The 23,278-nt window shown below is 39.4% G+C and overlaps 2 protein-coding genes across 6 annotated transcripts in view; one reads left to right on the top strand and one right to left on the bottom strand.

Annotated features, from left to right (window-relative positions):
* Positions 1-23,211, bottom strand: part of LOC128220151 (uro-adherence factor A-like) — a 28,525-nt gene extending 5,314 nt beyond the window's left edge. The window contains exons 1-3 of the mRNA XM_052928429.1: positions 23,117-23,211; positions 3,450-3,927; positions 2,245-3,057 (exon numbers count right to left, since the gene is read on the bottom strand). Coding sequence (XP_052784389.1) covers positions 2,245-3,057; positions 3,450-3,927; positions 23,117-23,211 — 1,386 coding nt within the window. The remainder of the gene's footprint in view (positions 1-2,244; positions 3,058-3,449; positions 3,928-23,116) is intronic.
* The window catches only part of LOC128220443 (acetylcholinesterase-like), a 66,072-nt gene continuing 44,224 nt past the window's right edge, over positions 1,431-23,278 (top strand). For 4 of the 5 annotated variants that reach the window (XM_052928837.1, XM_052928836.1, XM_052928835.1 and 1 more), the window contains exon 1: positions 7,187-7,306. The gene's annotated coding sequence lies outside the window, so the exon portion shown is untranslated. Of the gene's footprint in view, positions 1,492-7,048; positions 7,130-7,186; positions 7,307-23,278 lie in introns of those variants that run through there. The other variant, XM_052928834.1, reaches the window with a different exon arrangement.

The following is a 23,278-nucleotide window of genomic DNA, read 5'->3' as shown; positions in this document are numbered from 1 at the left end:
AACTGATTTGTAACACACGTCTGTTTCGAGGACGTATTTTAACATACGTCCATTTCGGGAATTTATCTTTAATATGCATCTTCTTCAAGAAATTATTTTAACACAGATCCGTTTTCATAATTATCCATTAGCATACATCTATATCAAGAAATAATCTTAAACAAAAGTCAACTCAGAGATCTTTGCAAACGTCCATTTCGCAGGAACTAATCTTTAACGTATGTCTTTTTCGCATGCGTCGATTTGGGAGAACTAATTTTTAACGTACGTCTTTTTCGCATGCGTCCATTAAGAGAACTAATATTCAACTTACGTCTTTTTCGCATGCGTTAATTTCGCGGGAACTAATCTTTCACTTACGTCTTTTTCGCGTGCGTCCATTAAGAGAACTAATCTTTCACGTACGTCTTTTTCGCGTGCGTCCATTAAGAGAACTAATCTTTCACGTACGTCTTTTTCGCGTGCGTCCATTAAGAGAACTAATCTTTCACGTACGTCTTTTTCGCGTGCGTCCATTAAGAGAACTAATCTTTAACGTACGTCTTTTTCGCGTGCGTCCATTTAGAAAAAAAACCTTATCTTTCATGTACGTCTTTTTCGCGTGCGTCCATTTAAAAAACTAATCTTTCATGTAGGTCTTTTTCGCGTGCGTCCATTTTATAGAGAACTAATCATTAACGAATGTCTTTTTCGCGTGCGTCCATTTAGAGAATTAATCATTAACGAATGTCTTTTTCGCGTGCGTCCATTTAAAAAACTAATCTTTCATGTACGTCTTTTTCGCGTGCGTCCATTTTATAGAGAACTAATCATTAACGAATGTCTTTTTCGCGTGCGTCCATTTAGAGAATTAATCATTAACGAATGTCTTTTTCGCGTGCGTCCATTTAAAAAACTAATCTTTCATGTACGTCTTTTTCGCGTGCGTCCATTTTATAGAGAACTAATCATTAACGAATGTCTTTTTCGCGTGCGTCCCTTTAGAGAACTAATCATTAACGAATGTCTTTTTCGCGTGCGTCCATTTAAAAGACTAATCTTTCATGTTCGTCTTTTTCGCGTGCGTCTATTTAGAGAACTAATCTTTAACCAACTTTAACCTACGTCAGTTTGAGAACTAAGACTAAGAGTGTAATCGAATCAATGGACAAAATCAACGCAATATTTTTAAGCACTGTTACTCTATGAAATTAACACAAGGTTGTTTTTGGAGATTACGGGGGTTGTATTCAAAACCATTTTTCAATAACTCACTTGTAGATGTAATACTTATGTTTAAGATGTATTGTCGGTGGAAGTTGTAAGTAAATACCGAATGAATGTATTTCCATTTTTTGTTATAGGTGAATACCTCACTCTATCATGTTTTATTCATAAGCAATATTCGTTTTTGATAGTTAAACTGAAAAGCTGACAATAGTCGCGTAATACTTTTATACGGTTAAGAAATCATCAGCTATTACCACACTTGGATTTTAAGAGTGTTGAAATGTAAGTTTTCGAAAGTTTTAGTTATCATATTAACATTAAGCGGATGGATGTCTCAATTATGTGCCATTTTATTATTTCTTCAAGAAGAAAAAACCCTCTCTAACAGATCTCCATGTAAGTGTTTGTTTTGATTTGAGTTTATTTAGTGTATACTAATTCAGAGAGCCACTCTTTTTTGTGAGACAATGCGAGTTCCCGTGCTGGAAATCAAACGCATGTCCTTTTGGCTAAAACACGTTACCCTTTACCACTGTGTGTCTCGGTCAGCGTCTGTTGTTTTGTGGCACTCTGTGTCTCTGTAAGCGTCTGTTGTTTTGTGTCACTGTGTGTCTCGGTAAGCGTATGTTGTTTTGTGTCACTGTGTGTCTCGGTAAGCGTATGTTGTTTTGTGGCGTTGTGTGTCTCGGTGAGCGTCTGTTGTTTTGTGGCGTTGTGTGTCTCGGTGAGCGTCTGCTGTTTTGTGGCGTTGTGTGTCTCGGTGAGCGTCTGTTGTTTTGTGGCGTTGTGTGTCTCGGTGAGCGTCTATTGTTTGGTGGCATTGTGTGTCTCGGTGTGCGTCTGTTGTTTTGTGGCGTTGTGTGTCTCGGTAAACGTCTGTTGTTTTGCGGCGTTGTGTGTCTCGGTAAACGTCTGTTGTTTTGTGGCGTTGTGTTTCTCGGTAAACGTCAGTTGTTTGGTGGCGTTGTGTGTCTCGGTAAACGTCTGTTGTTTTGTGGCGTTGTGTGTCTCGGTAAGCGTATGTTGTATTCTGGCGGTGTGTGTCTCGGTGTGCGTCTGTTGTTTTCTGGCGCTGTGTGTCTCGGTAAGCGTATGTTGTTTTCTGCCGGTGTGTGTCTCGGTATGCGTGTGTTGTTTTCTGGCGGTGTGTGTCTCGGTAAACGTCTGTTGATTTGTGGCGGTGTGTGTCTCGGTGTGCGTCTGTTGTTTTCTGGCGTTGTGTGTCTCGGTGTGCGTCGGTTGTTTTCTGGCGGTGTGTGTCCCGGTAAACGTCTGTTGTTTTGTGGCGTTGTGTGTCTCGGTAAACGTATGTTGTTTTCTGGCGGTGTGTGTCTCGGTGTGCGTCGGTTGTTTTCTGGCGGTGTGTGTCCCGGTAAACGTCTGTTGTTTTGTGGCGTTGTGTGTCTCGGTAAACGTATGTTGTTTTCTGGCGGTGTGTGTCTCGGTAAACGTCTGTTGTTTTCTGGCGGTGTGTGTCTCGGTAAGCGTCTGTTGTTTTCTGGCGGTGTGTGTCTCGGTAAACGTCTGTTGTTTTGTGGCAGTGTGTATCTCGGTGAGCGTTTGTTTTTTTCTGGCGGTGTGTATCTCGGTGAGCGTATGTTGTTTTCTGGCGTTGTGTGTCTCGGTGAGTGTCTGTTGTTTTCTGGCGTTTTGTGTCTCGGTGAGCGTCCGTTGTTTTCTGGCGGTGTGTATCTCGGTAAACGTCTGTTGTTTTCTGGCGGTGTGTGTCTCGGTAAACGTATGTTGTTTTTTGGCGGTGTGTATCTCGGTGAGCGTCTGTTGTTTTCTGGCGGTGTGTATCTCGGTGAGCGTCTGTTGTTTTCTGGCAGTGTGTATCTCGGCGAGGGTCTGTTGTTTTCTGGCGTTGTGTGTCTCGGTAAGCGTCTGTTGTTTTGTGGCGTTGTGTGTCTCGGTAAGCGTGTTGTTTTCTGGCGTTGTGTGTCTCGGTAAGCGTCTGTTGTTTTGTTGCATTGTGTATCTCGGTGAGCTTCTGTTGTTTTCTGGCTGTGTGTATCTCGGTGAGCGGCTGTTGTTTTCTGGCGTTGTGTGTCTCGGTGCGCGTCTGTTGTTTTCTGGCGTTGTGTATCTCGGTAAGCGTCTGTTGTTTTGTGGCGTTGTGTGTCTCGGTGAGCGTCTGTTGTTTTGTGGCGTTGTGTATGTCGGTGAGCGTCTGTTGTTTTCTGGCGTTGTGTGTCTCGGTGAGCGTCTGTTGTTTTGTGGCGTTGTGTGTCTCGGTAAACGTCTGTTGTTTTGTTGCATTGTGTATCTCGGTGAGCTTCTGTTGTTTTCTGGCTGTGTGTATCTCGGTGAGCGGCTGTTGTTTTCTGGCGCTGTGTGTCTCGGTAAGCGTCTGTTGTTTTGTGGCGTTGTGTGTCTCGGTAAGCGTGTTGTTTTCTGGCGTTGTGTGTCTCGGTAAGCGTCTGTTGTTTTGTTGCATTGTGTATCTCGGTGAGCTTCTGTTGTTTTCTGGCTGTGTGTATCTCGGTGAGCGGCTGTTGTTTTCTGGCGTTGTGTGTCTCGGTGCGCGTCTGTTGTTTTCTGGCGTTGTGTATCTCGGTAAGCGTCTGTTGTTTTGTGGCGTTGTGTGTCTCGGTGAGCGTCTGTTGTTTTGCGGCGTTGTGTGTCTCGGTAAACGTCTGTTGTTTTGTTGCATTGTGTATCTCGGTGAGCTTCTGTTGTTTTCTGGCTGTGTGTATCTCGGTGAGCGGCTGTTGTTTTCTGGCGTTGTGTGTCTCGGTAAGCGTCTGTTGTTTTGTGGCGTTGTGTGTCTCGGTAAGCGTGTTGTTTTCTGGCGTTGTGTGTCTCGGTAAGCGTCTGTTGTTTTGTTGCATTGTGTATCTCGGTGAGCTTCTGTTGTTTTCTGGCTGTGTGTATCTCGGTGAGCGGCTGTTGTTTTCTGGCGTTGTGTGTCTCGGTGCGCGTCTGTTGTTTTCTGGCGTTGTGTATCTCGGTAAGCGTCTGTTGTTTTGTGGCGTTGTGTGTCTCGGTGAGCGTCTGTTGTTTTGTGGCGTTGTGTATGTCGGTGAGCGTCTGTTGTTTTCTGGCGTTGTGTGTCTCGGTGAGCGTCTGTTGTTTTGTGGCGTTGTGTGTCTCGGTAAACGTCTGTTGTTTTGTGGCGTTGGCGTTGTGTGTCTCGGTAAACGTCTGTTGTTTTGTGGCGGTGTGTGTCTCGTTAAACGTATGTTGTTTTGTGGCATTGTGTGTTTCGGTGATTTTAGCATAATCTTTTTTTTTTGGGGGGGGGGTGGGGGTGGGGGGGGTAAACTAGTTTACATGGCCATAATCTTACACCTGTCCAACATTAATCAACAATGTATTTACATTTGGAGTTTGAGGCACACACGAACGGAAGACAGAAAAAATAAACTTTATATAATTAAAAAACACACAAGCAGTCTATTGATAAATATTGGGGCCCTTGGAACGGTGAATGAAAACACTCTTCACTCGGAGCTTTAACTCGCTTGTAGGGACACGTTCAGGATATTCCCAAAGCTGCTTGCATAGGGTGGACATCTATTGGTGACCACCGCTCTGAGGCGAACCGTAACATGCAATATAAATGATGGAGTACCTGGGAGTTTATCAATCAGATTACAGACCACGTTCAATTATGCCTAATATATAACTTCCATTGAATGAAAATGTTACATATGACGGCCGACCAAGTGTAACAAATTATAGAAAGATCACAAGAATCTACAAATACCTCATGTATTCAACAATAAATGCGTCCGTATTTGACGTCACACCGGGAGTAAATAGTAAATAATACAGACATATCTTTAGACATTTCTAAATCTAGGCTTTCTATTCTTTCTCTTGCAATTAATTGGGTACGAGAAAATGCACGTAAGGCAACCGAGTTTTTAAATTTAAGGTATAGTAGATTGGCTAATATATTGTCTACATATATGACAAGCACTATTTACGAACCACTAAAAGCGGAATCATTAATTAATATTTAAGTTCAAAGATTTATTTTCATCCAGAAATAATCAACAAAAACTATTTATTGAGAAAACTGTCTCAGAATCATTAATTATTTACAGAATGACACAAATACCGCGTATTTCTCTGGACTGTAGTGAGAAATGCTTCATTTGCACATCTCGTTAGTTTACCTATGCGCTCAAATGATTCATATTGGTGAACTATATTGTTGACAACCAAACTTTAATAATTGGTCAACATTATATTTTGTCTAATCAGAAGGCAGTCTACTTCAATTTGGTCATAACATTTATTTCCGTAAAACAGAAGTCAGCCATTATTTGTTTTAAAGCTGCACTCTCACAGATTGAACGTTTTGACAACTTTTTTATTTTGTGTCTTTGAACGAGCCAATTTTTGCGAAAACTTATGGACACCAGTTATATAAGACTGTTGACAAAGAATTAGATCGCAAAATTTTATATTTAAGAACAAAAAATGACGTTTCATGCATTTTTCTTAAACCGTTAGTAACGGTTTAAGCCATAAAACATTAATTTTCGAACAGAAATATGAAAATCTGCGATCTGATCTTTTGTCAGCAATCTTTTATCATTGATTGCTGACATTTTCGCAAAAATTTGCTCTTTCCAAGACAAAAAAAAAGTTGTAAAAATGGTAAATCTGTGAGAGTGCAGCTTTAATCAGGTGAAGCGGTAAAAATAAACAGTAAGCGGGTAGCTTACAAAATATAATATAGACCACTTAAATGTTAAAAAGTGTTGGTATGTACTAGCACAAACTAAATGGTTCAGTCGCATCAAACCGTTTAGTGTTTTAAGTTCACACTAACAACCGTTAAACATTACTTATTGATCGCAATTATATTTTGTCCAATGGAAAGGTAGTGGATTTCATATCTGCCGTACATTCATTTGGTAAATCAGCAGTGACAGCCGTTTGTTAAAATTTTACAAGCTATATAGCTATGCGACTGCGGCGCATTAAACATTGTAGTTTGGTAAAACATACTTAAACTATTTAACCATTAGGGAAACACTTTAAAGGGACACAATGTGGATTGAGTCACTTTTTTATTCAATGCATATTATATTTCAATCATTTCTCTGTTATGATCAAAACAAAACAAAAAGCTATAAACTATACAGATAAAAAATAAAAGCGATATTTTGTCGATATTTAACTCGGGAATTTGTGGCCTCGTAGACCTCATCTAAATATCAAACATTTATAAAGGCTGATGTGTTTCTTACCTTTACACAATTCATATGCTTGTTTGTTTTGATCATTAAAGTTAAACAAGTCAACCATAATAATGCATTACAATTTAAAAAATAATAAATGTTTGCACCAACCTATTGTGTCCCTATAAAAACTTGAATACACTGAAATCATATGAAAGTGTGATAGTTTACATATTGACCGGATAACTGATAGATGGTCTGACAAGAACTGGTGCAAATATTTACAATGGTTTTAAAATGATTGTCAGTGTGCATCGAAGTGGCCCTTAAGTTAATGGTGTAAAGAAGGGGAATAACTACGCAAATACTAACACACGAGTAAGGTTTGATATAAGAAGTTTACATGTTTGCGTCCAGCTGCAAATATATACAAACATATCATCTTTGCGATCATGTCTAATTGTAAATACACTTGATGGTTCTGTAATCGCCAAAGCCGTCTGTTTGCATAAGGCCAGACAAAAATTATGTCAACGTCTAGTGTCAGATTCCAATTTTAAAATCTTCCAAACAGGCAGAAAAAATGTATCTATAAATATTAAGAAAGATAAATGTACAATTATGTTTTATCCTTAATTCAATCTCTTTAAGATTGATCGTCAGGTGCCATGTTTCTATTTTTGAAAACGCTCTTTTGTTAGGTTCCAAAACTCAGCCAGATGACACAACAAGAATAAATATGGTACAGACTTAATATAAACGGAAAAGAAGCAGTACAATTAGTGAGTATATATCTAGTAGATAAACATCTTTGCGCATTTACCCTTGATATAGCTTGCTGCGTGTCTGGTGAGAAATGTCACAGTTGAAAGTTTTAATATTATAAGAACTGCGTATATGGAACATATCTATTTTGTTTTCCGATTATGGATTTGTGTTTCAGCGGAAATACGAAATAGGTAAGAACTGGATTTAATTTTTGTTCTATCAAATTGTTAAAGCTGCACTCTCACAGATATACCAATTTCACAACTTTTTTTATTTTTGTCATGGAAAGCAATATTTTGCGTAAATATCTGCAAACCAATGATTTAAGATTGCTGACAAAAAATCAGATCGTAAATTTTCATATTTCCGTTCTAAAATTAATGTTTTATGGCTAACGCCGTATTAACTGTTTAAGAAAAATGCATAAACACATCAATTATAAAAATCTGCGATCTATGTTTTGTCAGCTGTCTTTTATGACTGGTTTCCATGGATTTTCGCAAAAATTGGCTCGTTCCAAGACAAAAAATAAAAAAAGTTGTCAAAACGTTCAATCTGTGAAAGTGCAGCTTTAATAACAAATTGTTTTATATAAGCATTCTAGATTTACCTTTAATTGCAAAATAGTTCACTACTACTGACTAGCAATTATTTATCTTTTTGTTCACATTTTATTTTTATGCTTCTCGCTAAATTTTACCTGTTTGCTCGTAAACTGTTTGTATGCTATAGGCATTAATGTCTGAATGCATTAAAAGTTGTTGTTGTTGATGTTGTTGTTGTTGGATTAATCTAAAACAAAGATTTTCAATCATTATTTCTAAAACAAACAACAACAAAACATGTAGTCACCAATACTACTTGTGTTATAATGGTGATTATACATTGATAATTATATAGTACATATAGTTCATAAGCTTTTTTATACTCGCACTCGGGCCCATTGCCCATTCGGCGATTTTTTTATCTTGATTTTACTAAAGGAAACTAGTTAATTGTGATTATCATAAAGATAATTAAATATGAAGTACAAATAACCTTAAGGATGCCAATATTGCATAAATAATGCACAATAGAAATAGAAAGCTTAGCTTAATCCTGTTATAAGGGGCTTATATTGTTTCTAGAAATTGGGACATGGTTCTTTCTGATAATTGTCTGATAAACCTCTCAAGCCATCAATGAATATCGGGCTACTTGGCTTGTCCCTGTAGGTTCCATTTCATTTTAATAAAGAACAGATGCGATTGGCCAATATAAACCTACACCCTATAGACAGTGTCTGCACTTGTGTGACAAGTACAGGTACGATTGGCCCATATAAACATACACCCTATAGACAGTGTCTGCACTTGTGTGACAAGTACAGGTACGATTGGCCCATATAAACCTACACCCTATAGACAGTGTCTGCACTTGTGTGACAAGTACAGGTACGATTGGCCCATATAAACCTAAACCCTATAGACAGTGTCTGCACTTGTGTGACAAGTACAGGTACGATTGGCCCATATAAACCTACACCCTATAGACAGTGTCTGCACTTGTGTGACAAGTACAGGTACGATTGGCCAATATAAACATACACCCTATAGACAGTGTCTGCACTTGTGTGACAAGTACAGGTACGATTGGCCAATATAAACATACACCCTATAGACAGTGTCTGCACTTGTGTGACAAGTACAGGTACGATTGGCCAATATAAACCTACACCCTATAGACAGTGTCTGCACTTGTGTGACAAGTACAGGTACGATTGGCCAATATAAACCTACACCCTATAGACAGTGTCTGCACGTGTATGACAAGAACAGGTACGATTGGCCCATATAAAGCTACACCATATAGACAGTGTCTGCACGTGTATGTCAAGTGTGTCAAGTTGACATGAACTTGGGACAAATGTTTTACTTTTTTTGATATGCTACGACTATGACAAGGCGGTTTCTTTGTTCGTCTATAGCAAACATTTACGACATTGTTGATAATAAACCTCTTTTTTTAAAGTCAATACTCAAACGTGGACTAGAATTCGAGAATCAATCAAATGTTATTGACTCAAAGAGAAATAAAATGCAATGTAATAATATCAATTAAATATCTAATTAAAATAAATATTTCCAGCTAACGAGCAGCATTATTGTGAGTGTGTTTACTTTCATGCTGTCAAAACAAGCCGATGCATTTAGTGTTACGGATAAATATATTAATTAGAAAGCTAATTGTAATGAACTTGTTTTTTGGTAGATTTGCTGCCAATTGGATTGTGTCCCGTTCAAGGTTTTTCTTAGTTTGAAATCAGAGGGGCCGTATAAATATGTTAAAGTGACATCTTATTAAAAATCAATACATACACATGTATAACAAAAATATATTTTGATAAACCAAAAGCTACATACTAAATAATGCATTTATTGAAAATATTATGCACCAGTCAATTGTAACCACGCCCTTCCCCCAGGTCCGGGGGTATACCGGGGATAGCCGGGGAAATGGGCCGTGTTTTTACCTTCCATGTGGCCCCGCAGTGCCGGGTGAATGCGGTGGTTTTGTCCTCGTGACAAAAATAGCGGGGAATGGGCCTTACCTAGGGTCCCTGTGGTGCGGAGTCATTTGACGGGGATTTTACTAGCAGTTAGTCCCCGCAGGACGGGATTTTACCCGGGGTTGGCTGGACCGAAAGTCAAAGTCCACGTTATTCCCCGGACCTGGGGGGCGTGGTTACAATTAACTGGTGCATTAATTACTGATAACAAGAATGTAGTCGAGTATTTTTTAGCTGAAAAAGCAAAAATATTAAATGATTGGTGAGTGCTAAAAGGTTTACAGTGATCGTCTCATAGGGTAGAAATACTGTGTTTGCTGCACCTTTGTTTCAAATTAAACTCGGTATCCTTCATAAGCAACACTGTTTGCGACATTTATTTATCGTTGTTAATCTTATTTGGGAGTAAGGGTGCATCTTTAATTATCGGTCTACTTCTGGTTTAAGCGTTTGTGAGTTTAAACAATTACTAATTTAAATATAACTATGATCGTTGAATTTTGGTAAAGTCGAAATCAAACATTCTCTAAATTGTAAATATTAAAATATTAAAAACAGAACTTTACTCAATACTGTATCTTCGTTCATAAAGGTTTCTTGCTATGGACATCTTATTATCTTACTATTTTTGAGAACATTCTTTGACGTTTATCCATGATAGCTGAGTGGCAGCGAAAAGCTTTCATCTACTTTTTTATTCAATGTCACATCGAACATTCTCGCTGTAGACGGTCGTTGGACTTGAAGTAGCTCTGGGTTGTGTTTTAATAATAAACTCTATTTTTCAGTTCAATGAAGCAATTTGAATATTGACTTAACATGTTTCACCGGTCAATTATACCCAGCAATTTGTGGAGTTAAGCCCAATCATTTTTTAATTTAATATAATATACATGATTTAGCTGATTTTTGCTATTATACTGGATATCAATTCATTACAGTTGTGGAATACACTGGACTTAAGGGTAAGGGCTTATCAGTTATCATTGTCCGCCATCATATCTCTTTCCTTTCTTGTTCTTCTCAAAACAACTTATGGTTTAGTGCTCTACTATTATCAGTATCATGATTTCTTTCATATATAATAGATTTTCAAAACGTTTACATTTTCAGACTCTTAATCAATCCTCTTAGCTCGTTAGATATTTTAATGACCATTCAACTTAATTCAATTATTATCGTGTAGTGTTGCCTCAATCACTGGATGATTCCCTTATCTTGAAATGAACTGCTTCCGTTAACTTTACATGTGCTTCGAATTGATACAATGTTTTTGTGTGTGTGTCAAGTTCTACGTGTTTTTCCGTTTGTCATGCGAAGATTCTAAAGTGCGTGTTTAGAAGCTCGAGCATGCGCACAAGATAGTGTAGAGGCATTTGGTAGGCATTTCTCGCTGAACACCAAACATGTGAGCATTGGTCTTCTTAACGGTTATCCGGCGCCGAGCTACGACCTGTCTGCCAACTTTATCGTGTAGAAAACTCCAAAAATAAACACTAAATATTACATAGTGAGCAAGTCCTCGTATGTTTTCTATGACCTGCCTTTTAAAGGGACTAGACACCAAATAGTTCTTAAATCGGTAAATGCAGTTTTTCCTCAAAACAAGACTAGAATTGTCAAAATGAGCTGGTATGGGGCCGATAATACATACTTTTACATAATCAAAATGATATTGTGTCGCCGTCTCAGCAGGTTCGTCTATTTTAAAATAATGCATGATAGTTTCCTAGTTTAAAGTTTGTACATTTAGCATGTGAAAGTCACGTGTATAGATACACATACCGACGCTATCTTAAAATAATGGGATTTACTGGAATAAACCCAGTATATTTTCGAATCGGAAAAAAAGCAAAAACTTCGAAAGATATATGTGTCGTAAACGATGTGAAACACCAGTAATTAAACTCAAATGCGTTTTAAACAATGATATCAATGTTATGTAAGTTTTTGACAATTTTCTTCTTTTTTCGTGCAGTTGTATCATCTGGTGCCTAGTCCCTTAAAATGGCATAACCAGAATTACCCATACTCAGCGCCGCTGTTAAGAAAATGAACAGAATTATCAAATCAAAAGTACATTTTCAATAAGCTAGGACATTTGGACTGATACATGTAGTTGGCATTTGTATTTATATTGAAATATGCTTATTGTCTGTAGAAACAGGTGCTACCGACACTATATACCAATAGTGCTTTAATATTTCCTTATCTACTGACTGCCATGTTATATTGACATTTGAAACATTATAGCAACAACTGTCAGTTGCAGTGTACTTTTCTATATTGAAGAAAAAGTAATCATTAGTAGGATCAACTACCGTACTGGCTGAAAGGTAAACCCGTTCATGTAACAAATGCACTGTCCGACTTCAGAGTGTTCCGGGTCATGGCTCAGCCAATCAGTTTATCGGATAGATTAACATTTAACAGAATCGCACTGGTGAATATTAAGGCATTGTCGTGGCATTTTGCACTGAACACTAATAAAGTTAGTATTTAGTTTTGGTTTTCTAAACGATTAAGCAAAGACGGGCTGTGACCTGCTTTCAGACTTTTAAAAAAACAAACATAACCGTTAACTAGTACTGACAGAATGACATAAGACTTATATTTAATCGTAATAACAGAGTATTCATAAAATGTTACCTTTTAATAGAGCTCAAAAAACATTTACAAATCACATGGTTTATATGATCAAATTTATCACAAATTCCTTTATGAAAATGAATACTGTCGAATACATGAGGGGGGGGGGGGGGGCATTCTTGTCACATGTTCGAATTATTTTTTAGTCGAATAATTGTCATAACTAGCAGTTTAAATCAGAGTTATGGCCATTGGTTGTAAGTCTGAACCAGAGTTATGGACATTGGTAGTAAGTCTGAACCAGTGTTATGGTCATTGGTAGTAAGTCTGAACCAGAGTCATGGACATTGGTAGTAAATCTGAACAAGAGTTATGGAGATTGGTAGTAAGTCTGAATAAGAGTTATAGACATTGGTAGTAAGTCTGAACCAGAGTTATGGATATTGGTAGTAAGTCTGAACCAGAGTCATGGAGATTGGTAGCAAGTCTGAACCAGAGTTATGCGGATTTGTAGTAAGTCTGAACCAGTGTTATGGACATTGGTAGTAAGTCTGAACCAGAGTTATGGACATTTGCAGTAAGTTTGAACCAGAGTAATGGACATTGGGAGTAAGTTTGAACCAGAGTTATGGACATTTGTAGTAAGTCTGAACCAGAGTTATGGACATTGGAAGAACGTCTGAACCAGAGTTATGGACATTGGTAGTAAGTCTGAACCAGAGTTATGAACATTGGTAGTTAGTCTGAACCAGAGTTATGGACATTGGTAGTTAGTCTGCACCAGAGTTATGGACATTATTAGTAAGTCTGAACCAGAGTCACGGACATTGGTAGTTATTCTGAACCAAAATTATTAATATTGGTAGTTATTCTGAACCAGAATTATTGATATTGGTAGTTATTCTGAACCAGAGTTATGGATATTGTAGTTATTCTGAACCAGAGTTATGAATATTGGTTGTAAGTCTGAACCACAGTTATGACCATTGGTTGTAGGTCTGAAGCAGATTCATGGACATTGGTAGTAAGTCTGAACCAGAGTCATGGGCATTGGTAGTAAGTCTGAATCAGAGTCATGGGCATTGGTTGTAAGTCTGAACCAGATTTATGGTCATTAGTTGTAAGTTTGAACCAGAGTTATGGCAAATGGTTGTAAGTATGAACCAGAGTTATGACCATTGGTTATAAGTCTGAACCAGAGTTATGACCATTGGTTGTAAGTCTGAACCAGGGTCATGGGCATCGGTAGTAAGTCTGAACCAGAGTCATTGACATTGGTAGTAAGTCTGACCAGAGTTATTGGCATTGGTAGTAAGTCTGAATCAGAGTTATGAACACTGATAGTAAGTCTGATCCAGAGTTTTGGACATTGGTAGTGATTCATGAACATTGGAAGTAAGTCTGAACCAGTGTTATGAACATTGGTAGTAAGTCTGAACCAGAGTTATGGAGATTGGTAGTAAGTCTGAATCAAAGGTATGGACATTGGTAGTAAGTCTGATCCAGAGTTTTGGACATTGGTAGTGAGTCTGAACCAGAGTCATGGTCAATGGTAATAAGTCTGAACCAGAGTTGTGAACATTGGTAGTAAGTCTGAACCAGAGTTATGGACATTGGTAGTAAGTCTTAACAAGAGTCATGGACATTGTTAGCAAGTCTGAACAAGAGTCATGGACATTGGTAGTAAGTCTGAACAAGAGTTATGGACATTGGTAGTAAGTCTGAACCAGAGTTATGGACATTGGTAGTAAGTCTGAACCAGAGTCATGGATATTGGTAGTAAGTCTGAACCAGAGTTATGGACATTGGTAGTAAGTCTGAACAAGAGGTATGGACATTTGTAGTTATGGACATTGGAAGTAAGTCTGAACCAGAGTTATGAAGATTGGTTGTAATTATGAACCAGAGTTATGGACATTGATTGTACGTCTGAACCAGTGTTATGGACATTGGTAGTAAGTCTGAACCAGAGTTATGGACATTGGTAGTAAGTCTGAACAAGAGTTATGGACATTTGTAGTTATGTACATTGGTAGTAAGTCTAAACCAGAGTTAAGGAGATTTGTAGTTAGTCTGAACAAGAGTATTGGAAATTGATAGTAAGTGTGAACCAGAGTCATGAACATTGGTCTGAACCAGAGTTATTGACATTGGTAGTAGGTCTGAACCAGAGTTATGGACATTGGTAGTAAGTCTGGACAAGAGTCATGGACATTGGTTGTAAGTCTGAACAAGAGTTCTGGACATTTGTAGTTATGTACATTGGTAGTAAGTCTAAACCAGAGTTAAGGAGATTTGTAGTTAGTCTGAACAAGAGTATTGGAAATTGATAGTAAGTGTGAACCAGAGTCATGAACATTGGTCTTAACCAGAGTTATTGACATTGGTAGTAGGTCTGAACCAGAGTTATGGACATTGGTAGTAAGTCTGGACAAGAGTCATGGACATTGGTTGTAAGTCTGAACCAGAGTTATGGACATTGGTAGTAAGTCTTAACAAGAGTCATGAACATTGGTAGTAGGTCTGAACCAGAGTTATTGACATTGGTAGTAGGTCTGAACCAGAGGCATGGACATTGGTTGTAAGTCTGAACCAGAGTTTTTGGCATTGGTAGTAGATCTGAACCAGAGTTATTGACAATGGTATTAAGTCTGGACAAGAGTCATGGACATTGGTTGTAAGTCTGAACCAGAGTTATTGACATTGGTAGTAAGTCTGAACCAGAGTTATTGACATTGGTAGTAAGTCTGAACCAGAGTCATGGACATTGGTAGTAAGTCTGAACAAGAGCCATGGACATTGGTTGTAAGTCTGAACATGAGTCATGGACATTGGTTGTAAGTCTGAACCAGAGTTATGGACATTGGTAGTTAGTCTTAACAAGAGTCATGAACCTTGGTAGTAGGTCTGAATCAGAGTTATTGACATTGGTAGTAGGTCTGAACCAGAGTCATGGACATTGATTGTAAGTCTGAACCAGAGTTATTGGCATTGGTAGTAGGTCTGAACCAGAGTTATGGACATTGGTAGTAAGTCTGAACAAGAGTTATGGGCATTGGTAGTAAGTCTGAACAAGAGCCATGGACATTGGTTGTAAGTCTGAACATGAGTCATGGACATTGGTTGTAAGTCTGAACCAGAGTTATGGACATTGGTAGTTAGTCTTAACAAGAGTCATGAACATTGGTAGTAGGTCTGAATCAGAGTCATGAACATTGGTAGTAGGTCTGAATCAGAGTTATTGACATTTTTAGTAGGTCTGAACCAGAGTCATGGACATTGATTGTAAGTCTGAACCAGACCAGAGTTATTGGCATTGGTAGTAGGTCTGAACCAGAGTTATGGACATTGGTAGTAAGTCTGAACAAGAGTTATGGGCATTGGTAGTAAGTCTGAACAAGAGTTATGGACATTGGTAGTTAGTCTGAACCAGAGTAATGGACATTGGTAGTAATTCTGAACCAAAGTTATGGACATTGGTAGTAAGTGTGAACCAGAGTCATGGACATTGGTAGTAAGTCTGTAAAAGAGTCATGGACATTGGTAGTAAGTCTTAACCAGAGTCATTGACATTGGTAGTAAGTCTGAACCAGAGTTATTGACATTGGTAGTAGGTCTGAATCAGAGTTATGAACAGTGGTAGTAAGTCTGATCAAGATTCATGGACATTGGTTGTTAGTCTGAACCAGAGTTATTGACATTGGTATTAGGTCTGAACCAGAGTTTTGGACATTGGTAGTAAGTCTGAACAAGAGTAATGGACATTGGTAGTTAGTCTGAATCAGAGTAATGGACATTGGTAGTAAGTCTGAACCAGAGTTATGGACATTGGTAGTAAGTGTGAACCAGAGTCATGGAAATTGGTAGTAAGTCTGAACAAGAATCATGGACATTGGGAGTAAGTCTGAACTAGAGTCATTGACAATGGTAGTAAGTCTGAACCAGAGTTATTGACATTGGTAGTAGGTCTGAATCAGAGATATGAACAGTGGTAGTAAGTCTGATCAAGAGTTATGGACATTAGTAGTTAGCCTGAACCAGAGTAATGGACATTGATGTAAATCTGAACCAGAGTTATGGACATTGGTAGTAAGTGTGAACCAGAGTCATGGATATTGGTAGTAAGTCTGAACAAGAGTCATGAACATTGGGAGTAAGTCTGAACCAGAGTCATTAACAATGGTAGTAAGTCTGAACCAGAGTTATTGACATTTGTAGTAGGTCTGAATCAGAGTTATGAACAGTGGTAGTAAGTCTGATCAAGAGTTATGGACATTGGTAGTTAGTCTGAACCAGAGTAATGGACATTGGTAGTAAGTCTGAACAAGATTATGGACATTGGTATTTAGTGTGAACCAGAGTCATGGAAATTGGTAGTAAGTCTGAACCAGAGTAATGGACATTGGTAGTAAATCTGAACAAGAGTCATGGACATTGGTTGTAAGTCTGAACCAGAGTTATGGACATTGGTAGTAAGTCTTAACAAGAGTCATGAACATTGGTAGTAGGTCTGAACCAGAGTTATTGACATTGGTAGTAGGTCTGAACCAGAGTCATGGACATTGGTAGTAAGTCTGAACAAGAGTCATGGACATTGGTTGTAAATCTGAGCCAGAGTTATTGACATTGGTATTATGTCTGAACCAGAGTTTTGGACATGGGTAGAAAGTCTGAACAAGAGTTATGGACATTGGTCGTTAGTCTGAACCAGAGTAATGGACATTGGTAGTAAGTCTGAACAAGATTATGGACATTGGTATTTAGTGTGAACCAGAGTCATGGAAATTGGTAGTAAGTCTGAACCAGAGTAATGGACATTGGTAGTAAATCTGAACAAGAGTCATGGACATTGGTTGTAAGTCTGAACCAGAGTTATGGACATTAGTAGTAAGTCTTAACAAGAGTCATGAACATTGGTAGTACGTCTGAACCAGAGTTATTGACATTTGTAGTAAGTCTGAACCAGAGTCATGGACATTGGTAGTAAGTCTGAACAAGAGTCATAGACATTGGTTGTAAGTCTGAACCAGAGTTATTGACATTGGTTTTATGTCTGGACCAGAGTTTTGGACATGGGTAGAATGTCTGAACAAGAGTAATGGACATTGGTAGTAAGTCTGAACCAGAGTTATGGACATTGGTAGTAAGTGTGAACCAGAGTCATGGAAATTGGTAGTAAGTCTGAACAAGAGTCATGGACATTGGTAGTAAGTCTGAACCAGAGTCATTGACATTGGTAGTAAATCTGAACCAGAGTTATTGACATTGGTAGTAGGTCTGAATCAGAGTTATGAACAGTGGAAATAAGTCTGATCAAGAGTTATGGACATTGCTAGTAAGTCTGAACCAGAGTTATGGACATTGGTATTAAGTTTGAACCAGAGTCATGGAAATTGGAAGTAAGTCTGAACAAGAGTCATTGACTTTGGGAGTAAGTCTGAACCAGAGTCATTGACATTGGTAGTATGTCTGAACCAGAGTTATTGACATTGGTAGTAGGTCTGAATCAGATTTATGAACAGTGGTAGTAAGTCTGATCCAGAATTTTGGACATTGGTAGTGAGTCTGAATCAGAGTCATGGTCATTGGTAGTAAGTATGAACCTAAGTTATGAACATTGGTAGTAAGTCTGAACTAGTGTTATGGACATTGATAGTAAGTCTGGACCAGAGTTATGGACATTGGTAGTAAGTCTGAACCAGAGTTATTGACATTGGTAGTAAGTCTGAATCAGAGTTATGAACTTTGGTAGTAAGTCTGATCCAGAGTTTTGGACATTGGTAGTGAGTCTGAACCAGAGTCATGGTCATTGGTAGTAAGTCTGAATCAGAGTTATGAAGATTGGTAATAAGTCTGAACCAGTGTTATGGACATTGGTAGTGAGTCTGAACCAGAGTTATGGACATTGGCAGTAAGTCTGAACCAGAGTTTTGGACATTGGTTATAAGTCTGAACCAGAGTTATGGCCATTGGTTGTAAGTCTAAACCAGAGTCATGTGCATCGATTATAAAGCTGAACCAGAGTCAATGACATTGGTAGTAAGTCTGAACCAGAGTTATTGACATTGGTAGTAAATCTGAATTAGAGTTATGTACATTGGTAGTAAGTCTGATCCGGAGTTTTGGACTTTGGTTGTGAGTCTGAACCAGAGTCATGGTCATTGGTAGTAAGTCTGAACCAGAGTTATGAACGTTGGTAGTAAGTCTGAACCAGTGTTATGGACATTGGTAGTAAGTCTGAACCAGAGTTATGGACATTGGTAGTAAGTCTGAACAAGAGTTATGGACATTGGTAGTAAGTCTTAACCAGAGTCAATGACATTGGTAGTAAGTCTGAACCAGAGTTATTGACATTGGTAGTAAATCTGAATTAGAGTTATGTACATTGGTAGTAAGTCTGATCCGGAGTTTTGGACTTTGGTTGTGAGTCTGAACCAGAGTCATGGTCATTGGTAGTAAGTCTGAACCAGAGTTATGAACGTTGGTAGTAAGTCTGAACCAGTGTTATGGACATTGGTAGTAAGTCTGAACCAGAGTTATGGACATTGGTAGTAAGTCTGAACAAGAGTTATGGACATTGGTAGTAAGTCTTAACCAGAGTTATGGACATTGCTAGTAAGTCTGAACCAGAGTCATGAACATTGGTAGTAAGACTGAACAAGAGTCATGGACATTGGTAGTAAGTCTAAACAAGAGTAATGGGCATTTGTAGTTTTGGACATTGGTAGTAAGTCTGAACCAGAGTTATGGACATTGGTAGTAAGTCTGAACCAGAGTTATGGACATTGGTAGTAAATCTGAACCAGAGTTATGGACATTGGTAGTTAGTCTGAACCAGAGTTATGGACATTGGTAGTAAGTCTGAACCAGAGTCATGAACATTGGTAGTAAGTCTGAACAAGAGTCATGAACATTGGGAGTAAGTCTGAACAACAGTAATGGACATTGGTAGTAAGTCTGAACTAGAGTTTTGGACATTTGTAGTTATGACATTGGTAGTAAGTCCGAACCAGAGTTATGGACATTGGTAGTAAGTCTGAACCAGAGTTAAGGAGATTTGAAGTTAACCTGAACCAGTGTAATGGGCATTGGTAGTAACTCTGAACCAGAGTTATGGACATTGATAGTAAGTGTGAACCAGAGTCATGGACATTAGTAGAAGGTCTGAACCAGAGTCATGGGCATTGGTAGTAAGTCTGAACCAAAAGGTATGGACATTGGTAGTAGGTCTGAACAAGAGTCATGGACATTTGTAGTAAGTCTGAACCAGCGTTATGGACATTGGTAATAAGTCTGAACAAGAGTCATGAACATTTTTAGTAGGTCTGAACCAGAGTCATGGATATTGCTTAGTAAATCTGAACCAGAGGTATGGACATTTGTAGTTATGTACATTGGTAATAAGTCTGAACCAGTGTTATGGAGATTGGTAGTAATTCTGAACAAGAGTTATGGGGATTGGTAGTAATTCTGAACAAGAGTTATGTACATTGGTAGTAAGTCTGAACCAGAGTTATGGAGATTGGTAGTAAGTCTGAACCAGAGTTATGGACACTGGTAGTTATTCTAAACTAGAGTTATGGATATTTTTAGTAAGTCTGAACCAGAGTCATAGACATTGGTAGTATGTCTGAACCGGAGTTATGGACATTGGAAGTAAAATTGAACCAGAGTTGTGGATATTGGTAGTAATTCTGAACCAGAGTTATGAACATTGGTACTTATTCTGAACAAGAGTCATGGACATTGGTAATAAGTCTGAACCAGGGTCATGGACATTGGTAGTTGGTCTGAACCAGAGTCATGAACATTGGGAGTAAGTCTGAACAAGAGTAATGGGCATTGGAAGTTAATCTGAACTAGAGTCATGAACATTGAAGTAAGTCTGAACCAGAGTCATGAACATTGAAGTAACTCTAAACCAGAGTCATGAACATTGAAGTAAGTCGGAACCAGAGTCATGAACATTGAAGTAAGTCTGAACCAGGGTCATGAACATTGAAGTTAGTCGGAACCAGAGTCATGAACATTGAAGTAAGTCTGAACCAGGGTCACGAACATTGAAGTAAGTCTGAACCAGAGTTATGGGCATTGTTAGGAATGAGAATGATATATTTATATATATATAGAGAGAGAGAGCTGTGCCATCAGTTGCCTCGAACTGGAGTCACACGTAAGGAAATACAATACGTGTTTGCTATTATCTCAAGGTGTCAATACCCGTGCACTTGAAAGAATAGTGTGCTGTGGTCAAACATATGCCAAACCATTTGCCGCTCAACAATTCGAGAAATATAGAGAGAGAGCATGTGGTAAATTAACTTTATTTGTTATCTATTGGTGATGAAAATGTCACTTGATTATCTACTAGAATGCCAATAATTCACTTAGGAGTGGGAGACAGCAGGATTTCTGCAGCCACATGGTCGCATCATTAAATACTAGTTTTTGGAATGCTTTGGCGTTGGGGGAATATTATTACACAGTACCTGATATATGAAGTTAAGAACTCTACAATTCTACTTTTAACTAAATTATTCGATAGTTTTACTGTATTCTTGTCGTCTTATACATTAAATACAATTTTGGTATCACAACAGCAACATTTTATTTATTGTATACATTCACCATTGCAAACGCCATCAACATTTGTAGTCTGAACCAAATTAACCAACAAGGTTAGCCCAGAAACCTTTGACATCAATACAAGACAATATTGCTGAGAAGGTTTGAATTATTAACACATCTCAATAATGCATACATTTTTTCATCACAATATGCAATTATTTGAACAGACAAGAAAACAGGGGGGTATATTTTACAAATGAAGTGGTAATTGTGTTACTATTTATTTGAACTAGAAGTTGTAGCACGGTAGTATCAATAAAGGTATTGACAAAGATTCCAATTAATAAATATTACTTCTCAGTGGGGATTAACAGACATGCCTGGAATATTATATTAGACGCAGACAAATGGAACAATACACACGCATGTTTACGTGTTAATAAATGCTGGGACAATTCTAAAGTTGTGATCTTGCAAGCCTGCTGAACCCTCTGTAAACTCCAGTGTTCCGGGGCGGTGGGCTAGTACTATCATTTACATAATATATAAGCTATGTGCCTTCTGGTTGCAGACGGGAGGATTTGCTTTGTAGGATTAAATAAAAACAATGAGCCCCAGTGCGGCACCATTCACTACCCACGGACATGATTTGAACACCTTGCTAGCCCCATAGCCCCACAATCACCACCCACGGACATGATTTGAACACCTTGCTAGCCCCAGTGCGGCACCAATCACCATCCACGGACATGATTTGAACACCTTGCTAGCCCCAGTGCGGCACCATTCACCACCCACAGACATGATTTGAACACCTTGCTAGCCCCAGTGCGGCACCAATCACCACCCACAGACATGATTTGAACACCTTGCTAGCCCCAGTGCGGCACCATTCACCATCCACAGACATGATTTGAACACCTTGCTAGCACCAGTGCGTTACCAATCACCACCCACGGACATGATTTGAACACCTTGCTAGCCCCAGTGCGGCACCAATCACCACCCACGGACATGATTTGAACACCTTGCTAACCCCAGTGCGGCACCACTCACCATCCACAGACATGATTTGAACACCTTGCTAGCCCCAGTGCGTTACCAATCACCATCCACAGACATGATTTGAACACCTTGCTAGCCCCAGTGCGTTACCAATCACCATCCACAGACATGATTTGAACACCTTGCTAGCCCCAGTGCGTTACCAATCACCACCCACGGACATGATTTGAACACCTTGCTAGCCCCAGTGCGGCACCAATCACCACCCACAGACATGATTTGAACACCTTGCTAGCCCCAGTGCGGCACCATTCACCACCCACAGACATGATTTGAACACATTGCTAGCCCCAGTGCGTTACCAATCACCACCCACAGACATGATTTTAACACCTTGCTAGCCCCAGTGCGGCACCAATCACCATCCACAGACATGATTTGAACACCTTCCTAGCCCCAGTGCGGCACCATTCACCACCCACAGACATGATTTGAACACCTTGCTAGCCCCAGTGCGGCACCAATCACCACCCACGGACATGATTTGAACACCTTGCTAGCCCCAGTGCTTTACCAATCACCATCCACGGACATGATTTGAACACCTTGCTAGCCCCAGTGCGGCACCACTCACCACCCACAGACATGATTTGAACACCTTGCTAGCCCCAATGCGTTACCAATCACCATCCACAGACATGATTTGAACACCTTGCTAGCCCCAGTGCGTTACCAATCACCACCCACAGACATGATTTGAACACCTTGCTAACCCCAGTGCGTTACCAATCACCACCCACGGACATGATTTGAACACCTTACTAACCCCAGTGCGGCACCATTCACCATCCACAGACATGATTTGAACACCTTGCTAGCCCCAGTGCGGCACCATTCACCATCCACGGACATGATTTGAACACCTTGCTAGCCCCGGTGCGGCACCAATCACCCACAGACATGATTTGAACACCTTGCTAACCCCAGTGCGGCACCAATCACCACCCACAGACATGATTTGAACACCTTGCTAGCCCCAGTGCGGCACCAATCACCACCCACGGACATGATTTGAACACCTTGCTAGCCCCAGTGCGGCACCAATCACCACCCACAGACATGATTTGAACACCTTGCTAGCCCCAGTGCGTTACCAATCACCACCCACAGACATGATTTGAACACCTTGCTAGCCCCAGTGCGGCACCATTCACCACCCACAGACATGATTTGAACACCTTGCTAGCTCCAGTGCGGCACCACTCACCACCCACAGACATGATTTGAATACCTTGCTAGCTCCAGTGCGGCACCATTCACCACCCACAGACATGATTTGAACACCTTGCTAGCTCCAGTGCGGCACCATTCACCACCCACAGACATGATTTGAACACCTTGCTAACTCCAGTGCGGCACCAATCACCACCCACAGACATGATTTGAACACCTT

This window comes from Mya arenaria, chromosome 15 (genome assembly GCF_026914265.1).
Source record: "Mya arenaria isolate MELC-2E11 chromosome 15, ASM2691426v1".
NCBI classification, from domain to species: Eukaryota; Metazoa; Mollusca; class Bivalvia; order Myida; family Myidae; genus Mya; species Mya arenaria.
This window is presented reverse-complemented; position numbering and strand designations above follow the sequence as displayed.